At 43.4% G+C, this 26,991-nt stretch overlaps 1 protein-coding gene across 3 annotated transcripts; it reads right to left on the bottom strand.

Annotated features, from left to right (window-relative positions):
- Positions 1-346: 346 nt before the first annotated feature.
- On the bottom strand, positions 347-26,815 carry rtn3 (reticulon 3). Of its 3 annotated transcripts, XM_026161119.1 has the most exons (9): positions 26,444-26,815; positions 19,363-19,410; positions 12,172-14,619; positions 6,545-6,752; positions 5,719-5,857; positions 4,450-4,519; positions 4,249-4,295; positions 2,890-2,948; positions 347-2,804 (listed from the first exon to the last, which is right to left on the bottom strand). In XM_026161119.1, the coding sequence occupies exons 1-9, from the start codon at positions 26,532-26,534 to the stop codon at positions 2,756-2,758; spliced, it is 3,159 nt and encodes a 1,052-aa protein (XP_026016904.1). In that variant the 5' UTR covers positions 26,535-26,815; the 3' UTR covers positions 347-2,755. The 3 variants fall into 3 exon arrangements, with proteins under 3 accessions (XP_026016904.1, XP_026016908.1, XP_026016913.1); XM_026161123.1 differs by lacking the exon at positions 12,172-14,619 and having other exon boundaries at positions 26,444-26,771; XM_026161128.1 differs by lacking the exons at positions 12,172-14,619; positions 19,363-19,410 and having other exon boundaries at positions 26,444-26,769.
- Between the last annotated feature and the right edge of the window lie 176 nt (positions 26,816-26,991).

Genomic DNA, 26,991 nt, shown 5'->3' with positions numbered 1-26,991 from the left:
AAAACAAACTCAAAATGCGACATAAGTGTCACTGAACTAACACAGCCGATCCCTCAGCATGTTTGTGCTCATGTTGCCTTCATATTAAATCAGTTTTTGTTTTTTAAAGAACTTATTTGAACATTGCATTCAAACAAATCCTCCGTAACAAAAAAGTCACTTCGAGGGTCAAACTGCATTAGATGATGCAAGTGGGGGTGACGTGGGCCGCGAGTTTGAGACCCCTGATTTAGACATTTTATCAGGTTACATTTGAGTCCTCCTCACTCCCACAGTGGGGGCTGCTGGGAAAATGGTTAGTTTCTTTAAAGCCAGACAAAAGTGAAGAGACCTCCAAAAAGCCACAGACCTTTCAGGTGTTTTTATTCATTTCACTTTGACATCAGTACAGAGACACATATGCTTTTTGTCCTTCCCTCCACACCAGCCTTCCCAAAGCTTCACAAACTGGAACCAAAGTCAGCCAATACAGAACAGCTGATGTTAGTGAACAACACCTATATATCAGTAAAGCAGAAAGCCATTGACAAAAAACCAAAAAAATCAAAGTCAGACACACTCTGGTCAGATCGTGAGTCGAACGTAACACTCAAAAGGTGTTGTGCATCTGGAAGCTAGTTCTCTTTGTTTCATAGCAATACTGGTGGGACGACTGACAGCCTGAGGTCAGCTGGGTGAATATTAAAGGGTCAGGATGAGCTTTCCAGAGAAGTTAAATAAAAACGGGGGAATCAAAGATGCTGACAAAATAAAAGTTACAAATGTTTCCTTAAAATGTAGCAACGGCTTCATTTTCATTAATAAGCAGATGTGAAATAGAACTAAAACATTTCGTTTTAATGTAGAAATCTAACATCTAATAAATCTAATCTGAATGACAAGACAACTTTAAAATAAGTTTCAATATGCAACGTCTTCACATTCAAATGTAGAAAGAGGGTGCATAACAACAGTATCTATGTGAGATCTAAAGTGTGATTAGCTCAAACACATGCCGTGCCCTCTGCACCCGGAGCAGCTGGACACAGGCCGGCCGGCCCGGGTCAGCAGCACGAGGGCAGCTGACCCGGGCCGGCCGGCCGGCTAACAGGGAGTTACACCTGTGGATGTCTCGCTCGCCCACAGTGCGAACAAGACACCGGCACATGCAGAAGGAGTCAACACACAGAGGACATGCATGGGGAGCGGTGAGCACACGAGGCAGGGGCGGCCTCTCGCCGCCGGCCGTTGGGTACGTTCAGGAGATGAGCAGACTTGCACGACGAAGCAACACTAACACACACTATGTCTCATTTCCATCCACATATTCATCCCTTAAATTAATACGGAGATTAAGCAGTAGTGCCGACACAGGAGATCAAAAACACCATAACAACAATCACGAGTATTCATATTAAACCAAAGTCAGGATCAAGAATATGATACAGCCTATAGAAAGACTCCAGCTTACACCTGCGCTTCACGGCAGTCAAAGAAAAACAAGATGACACACAGAGCTCTGTAGTAACCCGCCCCATCTCCTCCAGCAACACTACATTCAAAACGCACTCGCCTGTTTGTACAAACCCACACCTACGCTCTAAACTCGCAGCCGATGCATCGCACGAGTGAGATTTCCCAAACAATATTAATAAGACGTTTTTAAAATGCACCAAAGCTAAAGCAACTCTGTTTAATAGACATTTAATAAAGTCGAGTTACAAACTAAAACACATGACAATGCTGGAAGATTCAAACATTTGACACTTTGTCATTTTGAAACTCAACAAAACAATCGTCTGCAAAGTTAGCCGGGACGTTAGAGTTAAGGGTTGTGGCACAGCTCCGAGTGTGTGCTGCTTAACCTAGTTCATAATCAGGGATTCATGTCTCGGGAGGCTTCTGACAGACCTCCACGTTAAACTTATGAAGCTCAAAAACACTTAACATAACTCTTACATTGCTACTGTCAAGCTAGTAGGGAGATCAAGCAGCTAATGTATAATTAATACCAATAGCAGTAATAAGTGAGAAGAAGAATCAAAATTTACAAGTGAACGTGAGAACTCAACACTCTGGAGTACGGGACTTTCCTTTAGAACGCGAGGCTAACGTGCTCGAACACAGAAACCTACATCTGATCAGAAGGTGAACTAGACCAAATTATCACAGCTGGCTCAGAGTTCCCATCCTTTTTATTTCAACCTGCTCATGAAAAAATAAAGTTCAGTGCATTTCAGAAACTACTTACATAGACAAGTGTCTGTACGGTGAATGGAAACTTGTTACCACCCAAAAGGATGCCGACTTTTTACTTGGAGACAATGTTGCCATCTACCTTCAGGCAAACATGCGGCTCAAGTACAGACATTTGCTATTTTGTGACATCAGCTGCCATCGTACACCCTCTGCTCGCTGCACGAGACAAAACCAGGTCATAGATTCAGTCTAGTTCACTCGATCCCGTCTCCGTCCCCCCGCGGCACGTCCACAGCCAGGCGGGGTACGTCGTGCCGTTACGCCACTTCCTCGCTTGCTATGTGCTTCCTGTCTGCACAGGCACAGTTCTCCTCTAATGCTTGCAAGTTAAGCTGCACAGTAGTTGATTATTGAGTAGCTCAGAGATTTTCTATCTAGGAAGTTTCAGTGTAGTAGGGTGCTGATGGTGGACGGTGTGGGGAGGAGGAGTTAGACCGGGGAGTCGGATAAGGGAGGGAAGATATGGTGATGGACATGAAGATGATGGGGACGTGGTGCTTGGTTTGGGGCTGGGGGATCATTCAGTTTTGCTGCGCTTCACAGCTCCTGGGAGTTTCTCTTGTAGCCTGCGGGAGAGAAAGCACCACAGGAGTGAAATCCAACAACCTGGACACTGAACGAAGACGAAAGACACGTTTCTGCAACACTTACTTGGCAATAGTAGTGTTGACTTGAGTACGTGCCAGGTCGATATACTGATCAATCTGAGTCTGGAACAACAAATGAGAGCAGATGTTACCACCTCAGAGGAAGACAAAGTAAGGAAAACCCTTTGGAGCGCATCGAGCTTCTCTGTGTGCAGTCGTCGTCCACGTTTTCAAAAACTCTTTACTAAAAACAAAACGGAATCAAATTCATTGCATCAAATAACCTGCTGCAGTCACCCAGTGTAAAGTGCAGTCAGTCTCCTGTTAGTGGGGTAACTGGTCAATCTAAATGGGTCTGTCTCTGTGTGTTAGCCCTGCGTCTCGTGGGACAGGCTCCAGCCCCCCTGCAACCCTCAAAAAACGGATAGAGAATGGATGGAGTCTGGGGTCGGGCGACTGGACGAATGTATCGACTATCGCCGACAGGCTGAGCCCATCGCCGATCGTTTTTACAAGGGTGATTTATTTATTTCCTTATTTGCTCATGAGTAAGTTTGCTAATAATGGAGCTAATAGAAGCAGTCAGCAGAAAAAATAAAAAAATCTCTCATCTGCGAGCACATGCCCCTCCTCAGAGTGCGCCCAAATGCTCGTCGATGGAGCTGCAGAAGCTGCTGGTAGCCTAGCATGCTCAGGTTTACCTCTATGATCTGGTTTAAAGCCAAAGAAATCCCAAATTGGTGACTTTTTATTTCTTTTAGTGCCGTCAGCGTTAACGCGCCGTCATCACGACTAACGCGATTAAAGATTAACCATCTGGAGCGCAGACTGAGTCTAAATCCCTGAAATTTCGGCAGTTTGTCCAAAGTTTGTTCGTTCTGCGCTCCAGATGTGTCGAACGCGCGAACATTTTAATCGGGTTAATCGTTAACGCTGACAGCCCGAATGTTTCGGGAAATTAGTTCGTCCGTGTTTGGACTTTTTCTGTGTTGTAAACGCCCAAATCAGTCCATGCACGATTACATGGCTCCGCCCATCACAAAGTCTGCGCATGCGTGGATATGTCACCTGTTGGACTGACGAGTGTCGGTTGGAAAATTGTTACCTATCGCCCGACCCTAATGGGCTCTCCTTTTACACATAACAGTCATTTCAGGAAAGAACAGTGGATGACAAAGACATTCAGGGACCGTGTCACTGACAGCAACCACACTGGTTAATTTTAAACTATTGTGAGCCATAAACTGGGACCAGTACAGATGATGGTGCCTGCCATTCCTGGCAGTCCGTGACTACAATCCCCTCAGTGAGCCAATGACTTCATGTTGTCAGGGCCTCAAAGCCTTCAGTGTGTGATGAGACTGCACTCACTGCTGACGGCCATGTTTACACCGCTGAGCTGATCAGGAAGCCTGAGACTCACCTTGTTCTTCTCGTAGACGGGAGGCACCGTGAAGAGCAGGACGTCGGCTGGAGAACAGAGAGAAACACGTTAGCCGACAGCAGATCCTGCAGAGCAAGTGCAAAGCTTGGAGTCGCTCTTTGACCCCAGAGCAACACAACCACCTGACCGACATGAGAACGCAGCACGGCGTGCATGAACAGTGAGCGGTTCAAAGCTTACCCAGGATGAGGATGGTGATTCCATTAAAGACGGCGCCTACGTAGGTCAGCAGCCACATGACCACAGCCAGCTGCGAGAAAAACAAAGAGCAACTCAGAGAGCTCAAGATCAACAACAAGCAGCGCTTACACACGAATGACATCTGCTCAGTGTGACGCCACTCATCCTCCTTAAATCCTTAGTCGTGTAGGGAGCGCTTGATTTGCGTTCTCCTGGCTGAGTGTTTGTTTTCAAACTGTTTAATTGTGTTTATTTAACAGTGGAAAAACCAAAGTCATGGCCGAGATTAAAAGCTGATTAATTGTGCAGTCCTGACACAAACGAGCAGATGCTGTTTCCTCCCTAAAGAACAGCGTCGCTGTCGTTGGGGATGGGTTTTGATTAAAATCGATTTTAGCTTGAATCACGTGATATCGATTCATTGAAATCCTGAATCGATTTTTTAATTTACATTTATTTTGCCCCAAATGCCAGAATCTCAGGTAAAGCTCACGAAATTTCAACAACCACCAAACAGCTGAAACAGGAAATGAGAGCAGGTACACGGACTCTGACGTAAACACAAAGAGCCGACCCGTCAGACACAATATGTACTGATAGTGGCAAAATGTCCCCGATTCAAATCGAAATCGATTCTAGAAATCAGTGACGATACGCAGCCCAAGTCCAAACAAGCACTCTTACTCTGACAGCTGCTCTCTGTGGAGGCATTCTAGCTTGATATTGAATTTCCAACATTTAAAGAGCTCGGAAAAAAGGCGACTGGACTTCTTTGAGCTTCTTGAAGACGTCTCACATCTCATCCTGGAGTTCAGAATCGCCACCACGTTACCTCCAAGTCAGAGTCTTCTCCAAACTAATCAACGTGCCTTTGTGCAGATTTAAAATACGATCTGCCCCACACATAATTCAGGTTCATCTGGTGACCGAGCTCTGATCAATAAAACAATCAAATCACAGCCGTTAGTAAATCATTTTTAGGAATTCCCAGTCAGGAAATCAGAGGACCGGATGGATCTAGAGGCAGATCTGTCTGCGCTTCCCTGCAGCTGGATAAGGAGTACTGATGTGGGACACAGTCATAACACGGTCATAAATCCTGGGGTTATTCTGAGGATGGAGATGCGATCCAACCGTGACCTGGTTTGAAGTTAACATTGCACCAACAAAGCAAAGGCTGCAGCAGGCGAGCAGGGAGAGATCGGGGCTGGTGCTGCGCGACAGGAAGAGGAAACCGCCACCGACTGACACAAGCTCAGAGCTGCTCACCTTTAGGGAGTCCACAAGGTCTTCAACCAAGAAAAGGTGGCTCATCTGCTTCAGAGCTCGGTTGATGTAGGTCAGACTTGCATCCACGTGTTTGCGGAAAGACTCTGGAGCGATGCTGACATCCTTATCTATCAGTGCTCTGTGGAGGGACGGAGGAAAAGAGGCTGAGCACAAAGGATAAAACCAGTCGCACTAAAACACTCAAATAAAATAAAACAAAGACAAATAAAAAAAAACAAAAACACGCCTTTCTAATATTTAAATGCAACATATTCCAGAGTTTGGGAGCCACAACTGAAAAAGCTTGTTCTCTAAGTTTCAGGCTAGTTTGTGGGACAACCAAAAGCAGCTGGTCGGCTGATCCAAGGACCTGCGAGGAACGTAAGGACGAAATTCCTCAGAAAGGTGTGGAGGAGAACGACCGACTTCTAACATGAACAAAATATAAATCAGCACAATTGATTTGATTTCACCAAACGAAACATTTTCAGCAGCCCGCACTTACACCAGCCAATCAGAAAGCACCTACAGCTTCACCGACTTTCTATCCAAGATAAAGGTGGGAATCAGATTCCACATGACAGCAGATCATCACAATAATCCCCTTTGATAGGACTGGGTTAGGTAGGGCAGTATTACATCATCATATATTGAAATGTATCACTTCTTTTAAACTGTGATTTATGTCTTCAAGGTTCAACTTTATTCAGTAAAACAGATAAAACAACGTTTTTGCTGTCCAGCACACCAACCCTGCCTGACTGGGTCATGGTGGCAGCAGTTAACTGTGACAAGCAGAGAAATCTCCCATCTGCGGCCGTCTTACTTGAACGGGTGCCCCTCATTGGACTTCTGCACAGCCTGGACCACAGACTTGTAGATGCGGAAGGTGATGGTGACGCAGAGCAGAGCCAGCAGCAGGTAGGAGACCACGCTGATGATGCTGAAGGCTGCGAGCGACAGCAGCATCAGCAAGGACAGGCCGAACGCCACGCCCGACTTCTTGGGGTCTCGCCAGTGAATCAGATCCTTAGCTGCAGAGAGAAGACGGGACTAATGTGAACATTTCCAAACATACATTTGACTCCAGCCCTAAACTCCTGCAAACTCCTGCAGCTTTAATCCACCTTTAACCCTTCTAAGCCTACAGGCGTCTCCGCAGTCCCATTCACATATCTATTTTTAAATCCCGGTAGATTTGCAACCAAATAAGCGAGAGCAATATTTTTGTTCTTTGCATGAGAAAACGGACGAGTTACACTTACATTTCCTGAATTCAATCAGGTGGTGGCTTCCTTCCACTAATGCCTTTGCAAAACTTGTGTAAAAAAAACAAACAACAAAAACATAATCCAGAAACACGTTTGCTGATCTGTCAGCTATTCATAGCGCTTCCATGTTGGAATAAACGCCATCGCATCGTCAGCAGGAACTATCGCATGTCCGCCATTATCTGCAAAAACCGTTTTTCCCTCCTGCAGGGCCTTTCACTGGTGCTACTGGTGCTACTGGAAGTCGTTCCTGGGACACTTGGATCTTAAGCTCCACTGTTGGAAATGGTTGATTTTCATGCATAAGCTGTTTTTTTGCAAATTGTGCTCAATAAGATCCATTTTCATTTTTGCTGGAGTTTATAAAAATGAGTCTGATACCAAAAAATCTGCAGAGGTTTGAGCCTGAAACTGTTTCACACTGTAAAACTGATTTTTGCTGAAGGCGTAATAACAAATAAAAGTACTGATACGGGAGCCATAGGATCAATTTGAAACTCCCACGCGGCCTCATTTTCGAGTTATCGCATTCACAAACGTGGGCGTCAACACCGCCCGACCGCTGCAGTTTTCACAGCTGTATTGTATTGGTCCATTTATAGCAGTAGGAGTGTTGTTTCAGGGACCAAAGGTAACACGGCCTCTGTTACAGGACATAAACATAAAAACATGCCAGCTGCCACAGAGAGACAACAGGAGGGTGGTCTGGTAAACACAGGTCAGATGATTCAGGCATGAAGTCAGAGCTGCTCTGGTTCTCTTTGTAGACGAGTCAGTTATCTACAAAGAGACGGTCGTTTTCAGGCACTCGCAGCACATCAGCTGTGACTGGCTGATTTCAGGGGAAATGAAGCCATTTTCCTTCAAGAACACATTCTGTGAGTGGGATCAGATAAAACCCGAGTGTTCACCATCAGTCTCCTCGGGCATCTGCAGCCCACAGTAACTGAATAACTTCGGACACACGTTTCATGTTTGTATGCACGTGCAGACGTAACAGCCGCAGTTACATAACGGCGGGATGGGTTGGCACACTGGAAACTGACTTCCTTACAGTGTATTGGGAAAAAAGGGGGCAGTTAAAAAAGCCTTCTGCGGTGCAGAAACCACATGGGCTTATGCCACGGGGACAGTTCAAGCCTCAGTGCTCCAGCAGCTTTAATTGGAGCAACTGTTATATAGGCCTCTCTCACTCGCTCACACAAGCAGTGAAAAGCAGCTACACATCGTTTTGTTTTAAACAGGACACCAACTAGACACTTGCAACAGCGGCGTTACCCTCAGCCAACTAGCAGACTCGCCCAGGGTATCACGTTCAACATCCTACGTCACCGCTCTTGAGTTCATGAGATTTTCAGAAAGCTTGACCTCTGACGTTCAAGTCGAGGACAATGAGACCCAAAGATGTCAGACTTTTAGTAGATGCACCTATCTGAAGCCGAGTCGCTATAACCTGTGGCAGTTGACATGCAGAGCTGCAGCCATCACCTCACATTATATGGACAATAGACTGGAGTGGGGATGGAGCAGCACGCTGGAGATGCTGGGACGCTTGTTGGAGCAACAAGCAGCGATCTCTGCAGCTCTGCTCTCACCTGAAGTGAGGAGAAGTGATCTCTATACTCTTACAGAGGCTGATGGAGAACATACAACAAAAGCTCTGAAGCCACTGCAGGCAGCCAGCTGCTTTGCACTACAGCATTTGAATATGAATGCCGAACATTTCCTTCCAGTAGCAACAGAAATATGTCAACTTCTCTGGTTTGAGTTTGATATTATTTTGTAAATAAATGCATTCTTAAATAGGATTTTTCATCTTTCAACAGCAAGAGACTGATGGTGACAGAGCTGAGGAAACTGCCTGTCCCTTGGTCCCGATGAAATGCACGATGCATCTCCAATTAAGAGGTCAAATGACTGCATTAATGGTTCTCCTTGGGCCAGCCTTCTCACCACAACATCACAGCATCACAGGAAACGCCAACTCAGCAGGCAAAGGAAGAAGTCAACAGTTGCAACCGAGTTAAGGCTGTTTCATTGATCTGGAGGAGTGACCATGCAGGGAGTGTCCTCCTTTGGCTCGCCGAGCAAAGCAGCATCTCTGCATCCCTGGTGAGGCTGTTCGATATAACGATATATGGATATGAAAACTTCTATCGTTTCATTTTACGCTATCATTTGTTTCATGGTGTCGCAAAATAAACTGTTTACTGCAATATTTTTCATGGTTCTGATGGTCACTGTAGTGTACTTTAATTTCTTAAAGTTCTTTCTCTTATACTTAAGATATCAGGACAGACAAGCGCCTGTTTATTTTCCACATAAACCTTTCACAATAGAGCTGAAGATCCTGTTGAGATTTTTCAAAATAAGAGATTCACAGGATTTACAGAAAATGTAAATGTTTGTGATATATATCGTTGTCATGACGATAAATGTCTTCTATCAGGATATGAGATTTTGGTCATATCGCAGAGCCCTAATCTCTGGGACCAGTTTAATTCTGAACCATTTTTTCCCAGCTACTGGTGACATTGTTACTGGGAACTGCCTGAATCCACAACATGTAGACCAGCTTCTCTTCTCGCAGAGAAATCCCCCGTCTCTTCACCCCTGCCCTCACTCACAGGAGTTTGTTGCACCAACAAAGAGATACAACGGGCAAAAAAAAGACACGTAGATATATATAAATAGATAAGTTTCTTCAAATGCAGTCAGATTATCTTCCATTAGCCCCTGAACTGCCCACTCGTCTATGTTGCAGTTAGGTTGTTTTTGGTATATGCAGAGGTGTGACATGACACTATAGATTCAATATGAATCTTGTGATATTCATTCAATACTTCAATGGGAACATGAGCATATAAACCTGCCTCAGCTAACAAACAATCACCAGTCTCATCGCCCATCGACACAACTTTATTGTCGTGCACGACAGAACACACCAGCACAATTGTGAACAACTGCTCAGAGTGTCGAACGCAGTAAACCAACGCTCACACAAGGCGTCCCATCATAACAAAGACACTGTATAATTCATGGAGTGCCTTCACCTTCAGTAAGACTAAACAGCACGTCAGGACAATGAGGATGCTGGGCGTCAGCGATTATATTACTCTTACTGATTTAAGCAACTCTGCCTCAAATGCATCTTTAATAACATCCACATGAGTTCAAACACACACGTTGCTTTTGGCATTTAACACTTAATTTTCATTCTAAATAAGTTGAGTAAGAAAAAAAGCGAGGAACACCTTTGCTCTACTTCTCAGCAACATTCAGACACAAGCTTCAAATTTCGTTGGAAAGTTTGTTGGAACAGATGAATCCATTTAAAGAGGAAACAAAGTGAAATGGGTTCATTTCCATCTAAGATAAGATAAAACTTTATTAATCCCTCGGGTGGGTTCCTCTGGGAAATTCGGTAATCAGCTTGTAACTAAACGGTTTATGCTCATCTTTTTTATGTACATTAGTGTTAGGCACGTTAAAAAGGATCTATATCCATGTACAGAAGATATTTTGGGTTTGCATGAGGATCAGGGCAGCAGCTATCGATTATTTTAGTGATGGATTAATCTATTAATTATTCCATTGATTGACGTAATCTGATAAGAAATACTCTTGCCTTATTAATGAGCAATAATAAATATTTAAAAGAGAAAAAATAAAGGTCTGCGAATTGGTTTCCAAAATTCCCATCAGCATGACATCAGATACACACACTGACACAAACCCAGCCAAGAATATCCCACTTAATAACCTCGCAGAGCAGCACTAAAATAGCACAAGCTCGTGGGGGGAGGGGGCGGCAAAACAGAGCTTCATTTCAAAGCTCATTAATAATACAGTTAGCAAACATTTACAAAAATGTCCACTGAGAGCAGAGAGCGAGGCTCATAGCAGCTTTAAAGTCACACTAAAGTTTCTTTACGTGTGTGGCTGCACACTCTACTGGGTTTCTAATTTCAAGAACACCAGCACAGACACAGCAGTGTGTGTGTGTGTGTGCGCACATATAATATCTTCCCATCTGGTGACCACCTCATGAACAGTACAGACTGTCTGTCAGAATCAGGCCAAAGCTTATTTTAAGTAGCTCAAACTCCAGTGACTCTGTAAACAAACTGAATTCTACAACAGAGCTCGAGCCTGTAAGTGGTTTGGAACGACAACGACAACACAACCCCCCCAAAAACAAAAAATCCAGCTAAAAACGTAAAAATATAAAAAAATGATTTTTCCCCTTCAAAGTTTGTTAGGACAAAAAGAAGATAACAGACGAACATGCTTGTACTCAGTATGGATTGATGAGTGTCGAGTGTTAACGAGTGCCTGGACACTCTGTGCTAACAATCAGATATGCAGCTAGCCATTTTAAGTGGAGGCAGTTTTTAGCAGCGTTGATTGTTGATATGATTGTTGGGTTTTTCTCTGTATGTATTATTGTAGGGTCTACCTTACGATATAAAGCACCTTCAGACGACTGCTGCTGTGATTTGCTGCTGTATAAATAAAACTGACTTGATTACACTTCTCAGTAATTCTTAGATGCCACTGAACTCTGACAACCAACTCAGCTCAAGTAAAGGATGGCTTGGCTCTAAACACCAACTACTCCTTTCACTCCAAGCACAATCATGTAGACAGAAATTTCATTCAGCTGCAAAATCCACTGTTATGTTGAACATGATATCAGTGGCTTGCTAAGTTTAAACCCCCCCAACACTGTCTGTATTGCTTTTGAGGTTTTTCACTTACAAAAAAGAAAAAAAAAACAAACAAATCTCAGCCTTTTTATCTTAGACTGTGCAGTGTGTCACGTCCTGTGACATGTAGCTGTCACTTATCACCCAGAATCAAGCATAAATAACTTAGATCATGCTTACTCTTTTTCTCCTCGCTGTAAGTGAGAAGTAAGAAGCTAAGCATGATCTGTTTTTTTTTTTTTAGTTATTTATGTTCTCTTAATATAAATCTTTGCTTCTTGGTGATAAGTTTCAGCTACGTGTCACAGGACATGACACACTGCACAGTCCAAGATAAGAAGGCTGAGAGGGCCAAAAAGCTGACGATAAACAACAACAGGAATCCTTTTGCTACACAGGCAGTTATAAGTTGCTCCAGCTAAGGAGCGTGCGTGAGGTTAGCAGGCTTGCTGCCCAGAAGAAAGAGATGTTACCTGATAAGTGGGTTAGTATTGCTGTCAAGACATGCTCAGCAAGATGATAGGCCTCGGCCACCAATTCATCGATAGCTTCTACCTCTTTGGAATATTTGCTGTCATAAGCACGGACGTGCTGGGAACATGGAGGATTAGTTACTGATGCTAAGGAAGACTGCTGTACAGATGCAGCGCTGAGGTCAGTTTGGTCTCGGGCTGAAGCCTTGGTATGGGTTTTCACCGCCTCCTCCTCCTGACTGCTGCAAAGCTCTTTGAGAGCACTGATAGTTAGTTGTTCTTGTTCAAGATCCAGCACCACGGTTGGCGGTAACTGGGAAGGATGCAAACTGGTTTTGTTGAGCTCGCTCTTTCCGTGAACACCTTGATGCACGCTGTCAGGATATTCTTCATCTTGCCTTGATTTGAGACATTCCCGCATGAATTCCACAAAACTGTCTGTACGTTCGGAGATGGAGCTCTCATTCTGTGCATCATCTGCAACAACGTCATTGCTCATTTTCTGATTGGACTCTTGCTCGCTGAAGCTCCTTTGTGCCTCGCTTTGGAAAGAGGAGTAAGGATTTGGGGGGTATTCTTGTAGAGATGGCTGATCAGCTTGCTCTGGGGAAGCTTCATCTTTCAGTGAAGCGATATCACCCAAACTTCGCCTGTCCTCGGTAACATCGGTTTGTGCAGAGCATGCATTCGGCGTATCAGGGTCAGTTGGGGAAGGATCAGAAAGAAACCGCTCCTTAGCATTGCTCAGCTCTTTATGGTCAATGTCGTACAAGGGAGAAGATGCATCATAATCATAATCAAATGATTGTCTGTCATATATATCATCCTGCATAAAGGTGGTTTTAGAAAGAGGAACAGTCTCTATGAAAGTCTCTTTTGTGGGCATATTACCCTTCTCATACAATTTGGGCAGTGTGTGCTCCTGAGCTTCGTCTGACCACTCATCATCATTGTCTGGAAAGTCCACTTCTGCATTTGTGAGTGTGAACTGGGAAGGTTCTTCATTCATTTTACTTGGAGGAATCTGTGATTCATCAGCTTGTGCTTGGGAGATGCCCGATGCAGTGTCCCTTGGAGCAGGGGGTTTGGGTAGGGTCTCCGACTTGGCTGCAGATTCCCGATTGTCTATTTCTGGAGAAGTTGCAACGATGTTGCGTTTGGGCGAGTACTCGGCATCAGAATCCACAGGTGAGGATGGAGGCGAGTAGCCTTCCATGAACTCAGTTTCCAGGGGACGCGTTTTGGGTAGTTCGGTTTTAGTGTCTTCAGGTTGTGAATGTGAGGTTTCTGGGCTCTCGCTGGCTGGGGGATTTTCAATTTCATAATCCACATCTTCCGCTTCAGGTTCCATTTCCATCTCCTCCTCACTGTAATTTGGTTCATCCGTCTCAATAACATTGATTGTTGGAACCTGCATTAATTTCCTCTCCGACCTTGGTGGAGGAGTCTCCTTTTCTGCAGGGGGAACATTCGAAGATGCAGGTGTAGCGGTGGGATCTTTCGAAAGTTGTGGCTCAAAAGATGGATGGGGGGCAGAAGCAGGAGCACCCGCCTCGTCTTCAATAACAGTGTCATCCGACTCTCCTGAGCTGTCTGCTTCACTTGGCTCTGGGGGCTCTGGATCGCGGGTCAGGGAGGCCTTCTCTTCATCTGAAGCATTCTGCTTTGCCTCTGGACATGGAGTGCCAAAGCCTGCAGGAGGTGATGCAATCACTGAGTCAAGATTTGAAGGAGGCTGGTCATCCGATTTGTCCTGCTGATCCCACATGTACGCTGTTGGCAAAAAGTTAAAATCAAACTCTTCCTCAACGTTTGGTTGCTTCTTTGCATTATCAAAGTCATCTTTCACTGAGGGAGCTTCCACGGGAGAATCCATAAAAGCATCAGGGACACTCGTAAAGGAAGTAGGTATAACAACCCGAGTCCCCTTGTCCTTGGATTCAACACTGTTGGTGCCTTCAGTTAAATCTACAGAAGTTAAGTCTGGTACAGGTGGCAAATGAGCCTTCATCCACTCTTCTGTTTCTTCAAACTCGTTTACTTGTCTCAAATCTCCAAGAACTTCAAAGGGGGATCCTGGTGATTCCTGCTCAGAAGAACCTCCCATTTTCTGAATAGTTGGTGTAATTTTTTCATTTGGAGACATCCGATTCTCAATAGGGGATTTTGAGCTGTCAGTAGGAGACTTCTCATGGTGGCGGTCCCTGAAAAGAGAGAAACCTCCATCGCTTCTAAAATCAGATTGCTGCTTCTTGGCAGCGAGAGCCTCCAGGGCCTTTATTCGCTCAGAAACAGGGGATGTCTTTATTGGTGAATCCGGCGGTGCGTCCGGTGGTCCTGCTTCACCTCCATAATTACCAAGGGAAAATGAACCAGGTTTGGAAGGAAAGCGAAGAGATGTCGCTACACCTTCGCAGGACTTGTCAGATCCCAAAACCACTCTTTTGTCTGGAATGTCGTGTATGGGGAATGACAGCCAAGAGGGAAAAAGGAGGTGAGGTCATAAACGTCACACACTAAACACACGTGCAGTTTAATATCGTTCAGCAAGGCCTTAATGCGACAGCTTAAGCATTCATGCACTGCATCATGGAAATGAATGGCATATTGATACTATGGATGATATCCAAGCTTTTCCATGCTGCTCATAAGTTTAACGAGTACTTAGTATGGAAATGGAATTATCAGCATGATCAAAAAAGGCAACAGAAGAAAATAAAAATGTTACCAGTACATCATGTGTGGACAGGGTGATGATGCATGTTCACTGCAGTGTGTATAACAAATGTGACTTGTTTCACACTTGCAGACTTTAGCACAATTTCTTTTTGAACAATATACATTTGCTTGTGCACCTTGAAAACGCTGATTTGGTAGCAGTTCCACTGAGATATAATCTGCTAAAGATATTCATTGTTGCCATTTCCAAACACGACCCCTGATTTCATCTCAATTAATCTGTGGTTGTGTCCAAGGGTATACAAGAGATTTCTCCCGCCATTTACAACTGAAACCCCCCTCTGATACAACTGAAACCCCCCTCTGATTTCTCTCTCTCACACACACACACACACACACACACACACACACACACACACACACACACACACACACACAAAATAAAAATTTTTTTGCTAATACTAGCCACTCCATACGACGCAACAGTGACTAACGTTACCTTTACTTAGAGCGCAGAATTAAAAAGCTAAAGTAACAGGGGATGAACACAACCATTTCCAAAACCAGGCATAACAATACGCCTAGCTAACAAGCTATATAGCACTTACCTTTCAAAAAAACAAAACAAAACTGCATTCTTTCAAAAACAACAAGTGAGTTCACCTCAAACAGTCAAGCACTGGAACTAAGAAGAAGCAATCAAACCACTACTCAAAGCTGTTTGTCCCTACTATGGAAACTCAGGAAACTAGGAACATGGCAGCATTAATATTTGTGTAGGAATTTGGGGCAAAAAAAACAAAAAAACTTAAATGAGGCAAAGCTGGTTTAAAATTCAGATTTGTTCAGCTTCTTTACCTCTTATGTGGATGAACACTGTTAAACAATGGGCTAAATATTAAATATTAATTGTTTGACAGAGGTACAGGTGGCGCAAGTCAATAGAAGAAGAAGAACCCCAAACAAACTAGGGCTGTTCGATATAACGATATATATCGGATGACGATATGAAAACATTTATCGTTTATTTCGTGGTGTCGCAAAATAAACTGTTTACGACAATATTTTTTCATCGTTTTGATGGTCACTGTAGGATTTTTTTAAAGTTCTCGCTTTCTCTTATATTTAATATAACCACACTGCGGACGGACAAGCCCCTGTTTTTACGTGTTGTCGTTAGCAATAATGACGGTAAAACCATCACGTGACTCTGCCGTCCGCTTGTTTATTTTCCACATAAACCTTTCACAATAAAGCTGAAGATCCTGTTGAGATTTTTCAAAATAAACCGAATCACGTGAAATAGTATGCAGAGTGTTTACGGAGAAGCTAAAAAGAGCCGCCAGGTGCAAAAAAATAAACCTTAGAGTCAAACGTTAGAACAGGCTTTTCCTCGCAGCACGTCGTGTATAAATACTCAAAGACAATTGCGGCCATTTCAACTTGTGTAACACTCGACTCCAGGCACACGACGCTCAGCTGGAAACACTTTACCCAAGTTAAGTTGCCCAAGATTCACCGAATTTACAGAAAATGTAAATTTTTTGTGATATATATCGTTGTCGGGACGATTAATGTCTTATATTGGGATTTTGGTCATATCGCACAGCCCTAACACAAACAAAAACACACTACCAGTAAACACTGGTTACATCCCTTAACCCAGGCTCTGAGTACAGAACCAACTCTGAACCAGGAAAGACGTCCTGTGTCTGACTCATATCCAAGACGTGCAGGCCAGCAACAGAAACACTTTACACTGGCAGCCCAATTACTAATACTCATCACTAAAGGTGAATAAAGTTAAACAGTGAACTTATAGGAAAAGTTCAGAACAGACTTTTATAATGAATTCAAGCCTTCATTACAACTTTTAATACAAATTTCATTAAAAAAAGCAAGAAGATAAAAACAGTCATAATTGCCTTTTAGTTGTCGAGTTATTTTCTACATAATTAACACTGGCTCGTCGTTAGCTCGCGATTATGTAACATGCTTATACAAATATGTGAAGAGTTAGATAATACTGTTGCCCTTGAGCAGTAAATTGGGCCACTGAAGCACTTTCTATTCTCTTGGAGTGTTGAAGGCTCTCTCACTGCGGCTGCAGTAACCCTGTGCCCTCGGCAATCCTCCAGGCTACAAAGATGAGTCATTTTCAGTCCCCATGGTGACAAGTACCTGGCACATATTTTAAGAAATGAACATCAGCCCAGTATAACCAGTGCACAGCAACATCCAAATTCTCATAACCAAGGCTTTACTTTGTAATTTGACATTGATCAGTCTTTTCAATTTACTCCAAACTTACATTTTCTTCTACTTTTTGGGGAGCTGTCAGCACCCCTCCCTCCCTGCTCTCTGTATAAGAGTTTTCCAGCCATACTCAGCTGACTGCTCCACTGTGTCTTTGGTAGAGCTGCCACCTCCCCTGCACCACAATACAATGCTTTGTTCAAACCAGGCCACATGAATGCACTTTCCATCTTTCCAACAATGTTACGGAAGCTTTGGACTTGTAAACAAATCCCAAAACACATATTAGTGCTCGGGTTCCTTGTTAGGACGTTCGTGCTTCGATTCAAAGGTAGCTTTAAGAACTTGTTTAGTTACAACTGTCACCATATTTGCATATTAATAATCCCCATGTGCCATCGTGTGGCATCTTACAAATGGGGAATGAGTAGCCTTCTGCTTCGTGCAATCTGCTGTTACACTAATGGAGAGTTGAGTGGAGCTGTTGTGTAGCCACAGAATGGAAAATCATGGAGACTATGAACTGGCCCAGAGTGACTCCATATTTTCATTTGGTTGCAGCGCTGTGTCTGAATATCTGTGAGCTCCAGTGGGTGACCCCACACCTGTCTGCTGGTGGACCTTGCCACTGTGCTAGTGCACCTGAGCTTTCACTCACAGGTGTTTCTTTTAGGTTGGCAGTCTGATGGTCTATGTTAGCATCATTATAGTCTGTGTATGAGCTCACTACAGTATAAATTATTTACATTTTCACTCATTTTTCATTACATTTGCCTTATTAGAGACGATATAAAAATCCTGGTTTTCTAAATGTCTTTCATCTACTTAACACGCTCTTATTCAACTATATTCTCACTGATCCCTCAAATACTTGTTGCCATTTACAACAACAGAGGTGCCACATAAATAGTCTTCCAGGACTCAGCTGTTATTTGTGGCAGCTGATAAAACAGCAAAAAGACCCAAGACTGAGTTTTACTCCTGTTTATGCTTACTGAACTTGTACTTGGATTTGGGTCCAAAATTGATTAAAATTCTGCAAAAACAGCTAAAAAGTGTGAAGTTTGTATCTTTGCTGAGAAGCCAGTGAGTCCGAGTGCAGATTCCACAGGGTGTGGTCATAGTCGGTCAAACCTCAGGGCGGCTGCTTGTGTGTTGTATTGGTGCAGCTCATGTTATCACTCACGCTACCCCTTATCTAGGCTTGTCTAACAAACAAGTAAAGAATGCTGGCGGTGATAGAAACAACAGTTCAAAAAGAATCAGAAAGCGAAGAAGCTAAATTGGGGGGTTAAGGAAAAATGTACCTACTTGTTTTGCATAAGCAATGATGTGAGACATGCACAAAGCCTATAGAGCCGTAAGTAGGTAGTGGGATGGAGGGTGAATGAGCTACAGGCAATGGCAGACCCAGGCCACTGGGCGGTCGATGATATCTCCAGTGCCACTCATCCTCCAGTACACAATAGCTTCTAGGACTGAAACTGGGAAGGGGAATTCAGATACTAGGGCAGCAGGAAGGTAGAATCATTCCCCTGAGACACCAACCTCATCCTTTTTTAGATTTCTGGTCCTTTATGCACAATGTGAACTTGAACTTCTCTGCCTTCCTAAAATAAGGTGGCAATCTCGGGATTATCTTGAACCTACAGTGAGCGATGCTGACCTAAATAATGCCTGCTAGCAGGCAGCAAAGACTGAGATGGATCACACTGCTAGCAGCTGCAGACAGAGGCTTTTATGAGCAACACTCTTAGTGTACAATTCTGGGCAAGAAGAAGCAGCAGTGAGTTCTCACATGGCCCAAGGAAGGCTTTGAGAGTGCCAGTGACTCGTGGCAAGAGACGTTATTTTAACTCTACAGTATGACTATGTGAACAAGAGCTGTTGCGGCTCAGATTATGGCAATGGATAGGTGTGTCTAAGGAGCCTGAAAAGAAAATCAATCAATCAGTCAATAGTCCTTGAAAACAAGGGGAGCTTTGCTGACTGGTCAGCTTAGAATAACTGCAGCAGCCTAAAGGAATGCTGAAAACAGACTGAGGTCTGCAGGAGGGGCGGGGTAAGAGCAGGTTAGGGCCACAGCCACCTATGCTGTTTCTTTGCAGGCGAGCTGTTTTTACTGGGCTCTTATTTGGCAGGAGAGGGGCACTAGAAAGAGGCATGAGGCAGAACTGCACAGCAGCAGGGCAGCAAGAAAGTACAGGGCAGAGGGAGAGAGAGCAGGCGAGCAATCGAAGAGAACCATACACTTGCCTTGAGGAGACTGAATGAGAGATACAGGCGAAGAGGAAAGAAAGGAATCTGAAAAAATAAAGAGGACAGAAGAATAATCATCGTAGAAGAAGACAAACATCTCCATCCACCGTCCTCACTCAAAAGAAAAGTTAACTTATCCAGCCTTAACAACTCTACACATGTACTACTTCACATAAGGACCAGAACAAACCAGTGCTTACAGGTGGCCATCGTTTCATTCAAACTTACAAAAACTTTAACACATGCACTTATATTTGCTACGCAGGAAAAAAATCAAGACAATGTACTCAACAAGCAGACAAAAGCACTCGAAGAGACAGAAGCTTCACACACAAACATTTAATTTACACAGTCATTGCTCCACAGCTCTGTCCAGTACCCATCTCCACATACTTTGGACTGCAGCTTGGTTTGGGCTACAACCTAAACAGCACACGTTCCATTTCTACTTCACCGATACAAACAAAGGTAACATAACCAACGCTGTGGGAGTGTTAGCCATTCTTCTGAACTGTAGATGGTCCATCGGTCAGAAACTGGTCTTTATGGTGTGAATTCAGTTTTTGTTGCATTTACGCCACAACATTTACTTTGTGGTTGGACGATTCTATCAGTCATTGGTACGATAGAACGATTGGATTATTCGTACCCCTGGTACACAAAGGGAGCTCCACATAAGATTTCCAATCAAGTGTGTAAAAACTAGACTAGCTTGGACAGCGCTCCATCTGCAACAACCTCCAACAAGACCAGAATGTAAAGCGGGCCTGCACTAAGCTTTGCATGTGACTAAATGCCACCAACCAGCTTACAGAATCTACCTAAAGTAAAAATGCTGTGGTCCACTCGCTCTTAGTCAACCCCAACTTCATATCTTCCACTGTGAACTAGGGGTGGGGGAAAAAATCGATACTGTGTAGTATCGTGATATTTTGTTTGCTAATAATGTATCGATACAGGGACAGCAGAAATCGATATTTTGTTACAAAAAAGGTTTTTGTGCTCTGACTTCAGAGCACGTTGATCCTTTTTCTGAGCAAGAATCCTGACATTCCTTCACTGTCCAAATGTGTTTAACTTTTTTATGGCAGCAATAAACATGACAGTTTACTTATTTTAATTTAAGACATTTTTTATTTTAATTAAGTTTAAAACTTTTTTATTTAATGTAAATTTATATTTTGTTTTAATTTACTTTCAAATTCTTCAGTTGCTGAATGGGCTGCATATTTTTCATAAATTGCTTAGTTCAGAATAGCTATAATTGTACCAGATGGTTGCATTCAGTTAAGTTGGACTAGACTGTAATACAAACCGTTCAGTTTGTCAACAATAAAACTGACTGAAATCAGAGAAAGACTGAGTGCGAGACTTTGATATTAGATAAAATGAATATTGATAAAGTTTACCTTTATGTACAGAATCTGAATATTGCAAAATATTTTTAAAAATTGCAATAACATCGTATCGTGCGTTAAGTATCGTGATAATATCGTATCGTGGGATATATGGTGATTCCCACCTCTACTGTGAACGCTGCCTTTCACGGTAAAGTGGAAGCCAATAGGAGCTCATGCTTCACTCTTCCTTGTCATCAATCAAAATTGGACGACTACTTGAATTGTGGGAAAGGAACTTTCGCTGCGTAAAGATGAGGTGTGGCGTTTGCTTTTGTTTCAGCTCAACTGAAGGTGGTACAGGTGGGGCAGGTTAGGGTTGGTGTGGTGCAACATTCCTTCTCTCAGATTCATATTACTGTTACCCTTTCAAAACACCACACCTCTGGTCTTTAACGAGACTGCAAGAACTAAATGGTAAGTGGACTGGTTCTTACATAGTGCTTTTCTACTCTACCTGAGCACTCAGTGCCTTTTCTAATACTCAAACATTCATACCAATGGTTGCATTGACAGGAGAGGAGCCTGGGGTTAGTATGTTGCCCGAGGATATTTGGCATGCAGACTGGGAACAGCCAGGGATCGAACCGCCAACCTTAAAAGTGCTGCAGGCACTCCAAGCCAAGCTAAATCCATATGAACCACTGATGCAAGTTTATGTTTTTCAATAGCTTCATTCATATCTGCTTGCATACAACAAATCAACACCTACAAATCTGCACATACATCAGGTCACAAATTGTGAGATGCGTAAAAATGAGGGGTTTTCTTTGAAAAAGTGTGGAAATACAACAAGAACAACACTTTACATATGAAAGAGGATGGCAGGAACAAGAGACCGTGTTGCCTTTTACCTGAAACAGCTGCTTGTTTACCGTTTTTGTCCCCCTGCATAAACGTTAGCTGAGAAATCCAGTTAAAAGGTGAAAAACAAACTACGAGCTAAAGGAGGCCATACAGCTCAGAGCTAAGGTGAACTCCAGAGTTAGAGATAATTCTCTGTGGATCTGTAGCCACAAATGACTCCTTAAAATAGAAAGTAGTCATTAGTGCAGCTTTAACCAATGTCTTATTGCAGAAATCATGGATCTGGAACAGAGTGCCTATACGACGAGGCTCCATGCAATCACAATAAGCATCCAGATACCACAGACCGGCATGGGAAAAAAATGGACTCTAGCTTCTTAGTTTAGGGCCTGAATGGAAGTGAAGGGAGGCTCTACTGCCATGCCTGCAATTCCTGCTCGAGCTATCTTGTACTGTCCACCCCTGAGGGCTATCTGATTGCCTCTGTGACCCTCAGCAGGGACTGGAGAGAGGAGGGTCAGCTTGGCAAAGAAGGAAGAGAGCCAGCGAGGGGGATGGGGGCTGAAAGAACTCACTGTTCTTTCAAGCTTCGATTGTGTGCTTCACTTTTAACTGCTCAGTGGTGAACCGTTCTCACAAGAAATCATAAACAAAGTCATATAGAAGGTTCTGGCTGTAGGTAGCGCATCACTAACTGCTGGATACTGTCAACTGCAGTAGCTGCAGTCTGCATTAGAGCAAAGCAGAGAAGGGAAAACAGACTGATGGGGGTTAAACATTCACTACTAACGAATGTTTGTTTGTGCACATGATGCAATATGAAGAATGCACACAGTAGAGGATTTTAACCATCAAATTATGAGCTGATGATTATGAGCGCTGCATAAATTCACCACAAACTGCAGCGATACTCTGATGGATTCCAAAGCCAACTCGTCCTGTAAATATGATGCAACATAGTTTGAGAAATGAGGTCCCCATTTCAAAGTGTGCCACTTCCTTTGTGACTACAGCCAATCACCACTGTGGAACTCAAGTGTAATGGGCTGAGCAACAGATAGAAGCTGGGCAGGCCAGGACATCTGCTCGCGCTGACATCCACAGACTCAAAATCCCGAGACAATTACCAGGAAAAATGCTGCCAACAATTCTCTAAAAAGCAAAAAAAGAGAGATCCTGAAAAGAAAAAAATCCCCAAAAACTACAATAATAATTTTCTCTTGTCAATACAACTCTAGCATAACGCATGTAATAACTGGGCCTTAAGCACAGGGAAAGATGCAGTGTGCTGATGCTGTTTTGAAGCAGAATCATGGGAGAATTTTCCAACATTATTCAGGAATAAGTCATGTTCATGGACTCGTCTCAAAATCTAATCTTTGACACCAAAAGCACCACATCATCTGCAAAAAGCAGGCACGCGATCCTGATGCCACTAAAGTAGAGGCCTCAGACACTTGCCTACACTTACAAATTCTGTGAATTATGAACAGAATCAATAACGACTTTGACTTATTGCTGACAAGGTGGACCGAGCTCTTGCTGCGGTTATACAGGGACTGAATGGCTCATAGCAACAGGCCAGATACTCGAGTAGCACCTCCCACAGGATCCCCCAAAAGGATGCTGTCGAATCTCTCCTCCAAGTTTTAAAACACATTTGTCTGGGCGAACTCCCCCACGCAGCGATGTGAACTGATGAGAAGTTAGCAATTCAGATTCCATTATCGACTCTCATTGGCTCCACTTTGAACGTCACCACCATCTCTAAGCAACATATCAAAGACATTACATTCATGCAAATTAATTACATGCCGAGTGGACTTTTTTGCATGCTGTGGGTATTTCCCATCTTTGTTGTGATCATTGCTGAGGTCGTTACTCAAAAAATTGATTGCACGTATTACACAGAACACTTTTCTTAAATGTAGTGTGGTACGTTACTTAATTACTCCCAGGAGAAAGTAATTCGTTACACTTCTTGTTAAGTTACTTTCATGTTACTCTGTAAAATGATCTGAAACGCGCAGTCTCATAATTACCAATTAACAGCATAAACTTGAGGCTACAGTCCCACACACCAACATAAATCCCTATCCTAATGAGGACACACATATCTTCCTCTTAGTATTTAGCAGAAACATGAGCAGGTAGAAACGGAGGCTGCAGCCTGGCTGCTCGTCGGTTTGTTACCTGTTGAAGTTCAGGTGCTTGCAAAGAGCCAACGTTGTGTTAACAAGTATACTGCAGTTGTTTGCAGTCTTCACTTTACCGCCGCGCTCTCATCCTTTTGTGCAATAAAAATAAAAGTAATGTCCATGCTGTAGACTGCCCCACTATTATTCTCCTCCGACACACGACCTGAAATCAGCTGATTGTAGCAGGAGTGCAAGTATAGATAAGCAGGATCGATCGAAGGAATTGGACTACTGGGATTCCCATCCCTAGTTAACATTAAGGTAGTGGCTAAGGTCAATAATAAAAAAATAACATTAATGTAGGAACTAGGCAGCAAACATCAGTTCTGCCTGCCTGTAATGTCAACGTGGTGTTAATTTAAGACAAAGACACAATTATGTTATTGTTAGGTTTCGAGATTAAAGCTAAGAAAAGTCTACGAGCAACTAGACAAACAGTGGCAGCCTTCCTCACCAGCTCTATTTGACAGCAAAAGCACAGCACAGCCTCTGACAGCCTAAAAATACTGGCCTCATTTACTAATGTGGAAATGAGGCCAGTATTGGTAAAGGTCTTAAGTTCTGTGCACACAAATTTAACCTCTTCTTACCACCTTGCATATTGGACATGCAATAAAAATATATTTTAAAAAAAGATTCTGCAGGATTCGTGGGATAGTGCCCAGAAATTAATCCGTTAGTGATGACAAACGACACACGTAGTTTAATTAGATAAGACACAAGGAGCAGTCAAATATGTTTAAATTAAGAGATTAAAACCTTTATATTTTCAATAACACCTACTCGGCTCAACTCGAGTCTACTCAGTTTCGGTCGTTTTCCATTAGAGTACCACCTCAGTGTGGGTGGCTTATCCCTGACACAAACACAACAAACTGTTGAGCTGATGGTATACCTGCTGCTCCGTCTTGTTTTCTCTCCATAGACTCAAACAAGAGAGAGTTAAACCTCGCTGTCGGGTTAAATTCTTGTGCAGGAGTCACTCTAATGACTCATCTAGTGAAGTCATTTCCTGGCCAATCAGTGGCAAGAAGTCTGTCACATTTTTGGCTTGACTCTGCTTGGTTGGAACCCGAGTAGGTACTAAAAGGAAAGGGACTACCAGCTAATGGAAAACCATAAAAACTGAGTCGAGTCAGGCCGAGTAGGTACTAGTGCTTTTTTATTCTGCTAGTGTTGATACTGTTGCAAACTTATTGATATGAATATCAATTAAGAAGTTATAGTACTGTGATAACCCTAAACACATATTACACACTAACAACATGCATTTGAAAAAAGTTGTAAAGGATGACAAAGTTATTTCCTTGTAGAGGAGCAGCTCTGCAGACAGGCTGCTGATCAGAGTCTAAACACCAGGCGAGTTAGTTCAGTGCTTCATTCATAAAAAACAAACCAGTTACACCTCACACTAACTTGACAATGTTTTTCCAGGATTCATACAAGCACAGACAACTCAACTTACTTGCACCATCTGTAACTGTTGAATAATCCGATTATACGAATACTGAATTTTAACATTTATTGTTAAATATATTGTCCTTAATTATTTATCATGTTACGCATTACATGGAAATTTCTGCAAACTTGCCAAACCACAGTTATCTACTTCAGCAGGAAGAATGTGCCACGCCCTGTAGGATCCAGCTGCTGGCATCACCACACCTGCTGCATTTCTTGAAAGTCTACAATCTTATGATTCACGGCTTCAGCTTTGTAGGATTCAGGTGGCGCAACCATGGAGTTTAAATCATGTCAGCCTCATACGCGGATATAGAGAGGGCGTGATGGTGAAACTGTAGATCCAGGTTGTGAGTTTTTGTTTGAAAACGGGCTCCATGTGGAAGTGGAGCTGACGACAGCTATAAACTAAGTAGTAAATGAGCGTGCCGCAGCTCGTCGGGTATGCTGATGTTCATCTGGCTCCCATAATCCAGGCAGTGCCAGGAAAAGGCCGATGTGCCTTTAAGAGGTGCCTCTCTGTGGTAACTGCACAGTGACAACGCCTCTGCACTGCAGGCAAACGCAACATTTCGACAACGTTCAGCAGAAAAACCCGTCATGTAATGTTTCTGCACTTATGAATAAGAATGTAGCTCTAATCGGACAGCAGGATTTACATTTAAATCTAGCTGACATCAAACGTCCCACGCACACGTACTTTAATCAGACGTGTTCCCTTTGTTTTAAACGAGGCCTTTTCAACAGTATTACGCCGTTCAGTAGCAGGCTGGTTACCGTCTGTCAGATATATGATCCCCGATTCTTCAGGGCCGCCTACTTGCTGTGCTCCTGTTTGTCAGTAAGGCCAAATAAAAAGAGGGATTCAAACACCGTGTTAGCTTGTTGTTTCGCCTAAAACGAGCCCAGACAGCAGGCAGGCCACAGCTGCACGGAGCGTGACTCGGCAGCCGTGTGTCAGGAAATATCCACGACCACAGGTGTCTCCCATCACAGCTGAAATCAGCTCCTCATCCAGGCAGCGGGAGACACAGTGAGGGCGTTCAGCATTACAATGGCTGTAGTCATTACGTTACTGCGTTATAAACTGGACGTTAACCGATATTCATGCGTGTAAATAAAAGCCCAACACATACAGCTTAACGTAAGGTACGAATAAAACACGCATCAAGCTCTACATTTAGCTAGCTACCGTATCCTTTGGTTACTTCTTACCAGACAGCTTTGATTCTTTGGTAGCAGAATTTTGTCCATCGGCAAAGCCTTGCGACGACGATATCTGGGCGGACTGAGTCACTGGATCCATTTTATATAAGTTACAACAGAACTGCACAGAAGCGGCGAAACGTCTGTCGTCTCGGATGGGTTCCTCTTGTAATGGTCTATCAGGGTGTCTGTGACGTCTGACTTTCCTCGAATTTCCCTCAAAAGCGGGACTCGGCTCTGCACCTTCAGCCTATGTCCGAGCACTGGGAGCGGAGCGGAGACGGAGGGAAACGAGGCAGAATGTGGAGGAGGGGCAAAAAAATGTCTGCGTGTGAGACGTTCAAGGCTTACGCTTCCAGTAGGACGTGTCAGCGTTCAACAACACCAGCAAAAAAAGCCTTTATCATTTATCACCATTGGCTGATCTGTCCGTCTCGCTTCTACTATTTAAAAAAATTATATCAACTACAACAGTGCAGTGTCACTGAATTCCCGAGCAGCACATAAAAAACAGACCACAGCATCACAACAACGACTCCTTAGCACAGGGCACCATG

Source organism: Astatotilapia calliptera, chromosome 3, assembly GCF_900246225.1.
Source record: "Astatotilapia calliptera chromosome 3, fAstCal1.2, whole genome shotgun sequence".
Lineage (NCBI taxonomy): Eukaryota > Metazoa > Chordata > Actinopteri > Cichliformes > Cichlidae > Astatotilapia > Astatotilapia calliptera.
Note: the sequence above shows the minus strand (reverse complement) of the source record. Positions and strands in the feature narration are given on the sequence as shown.

Bases quoted from the DNA above. Each gene is read 5' to 3' on its own strand.
- rtn3 (XM_026161119.1), bottom strand. From the start codon at position 26,534: ATGGATCCAGTGACTCAGTCCGCCCAGATATCGTCGTCGCAAGGCTTT. The intron at 6,753-12,171 runs GTAACATCTCTT...TTCTCTCTGCAG, and splicing joins AATACTAACCCACTTATCAG to CTAAGGATCTGATTCACTGG. The intron at 2,805-2,889 runs GTAAGTGTTGCA...TCTCTCCCGCAG, and splicing joins GTCAACACTACTATTGCCAA to GCTACAAGAGAAACTCCCAG.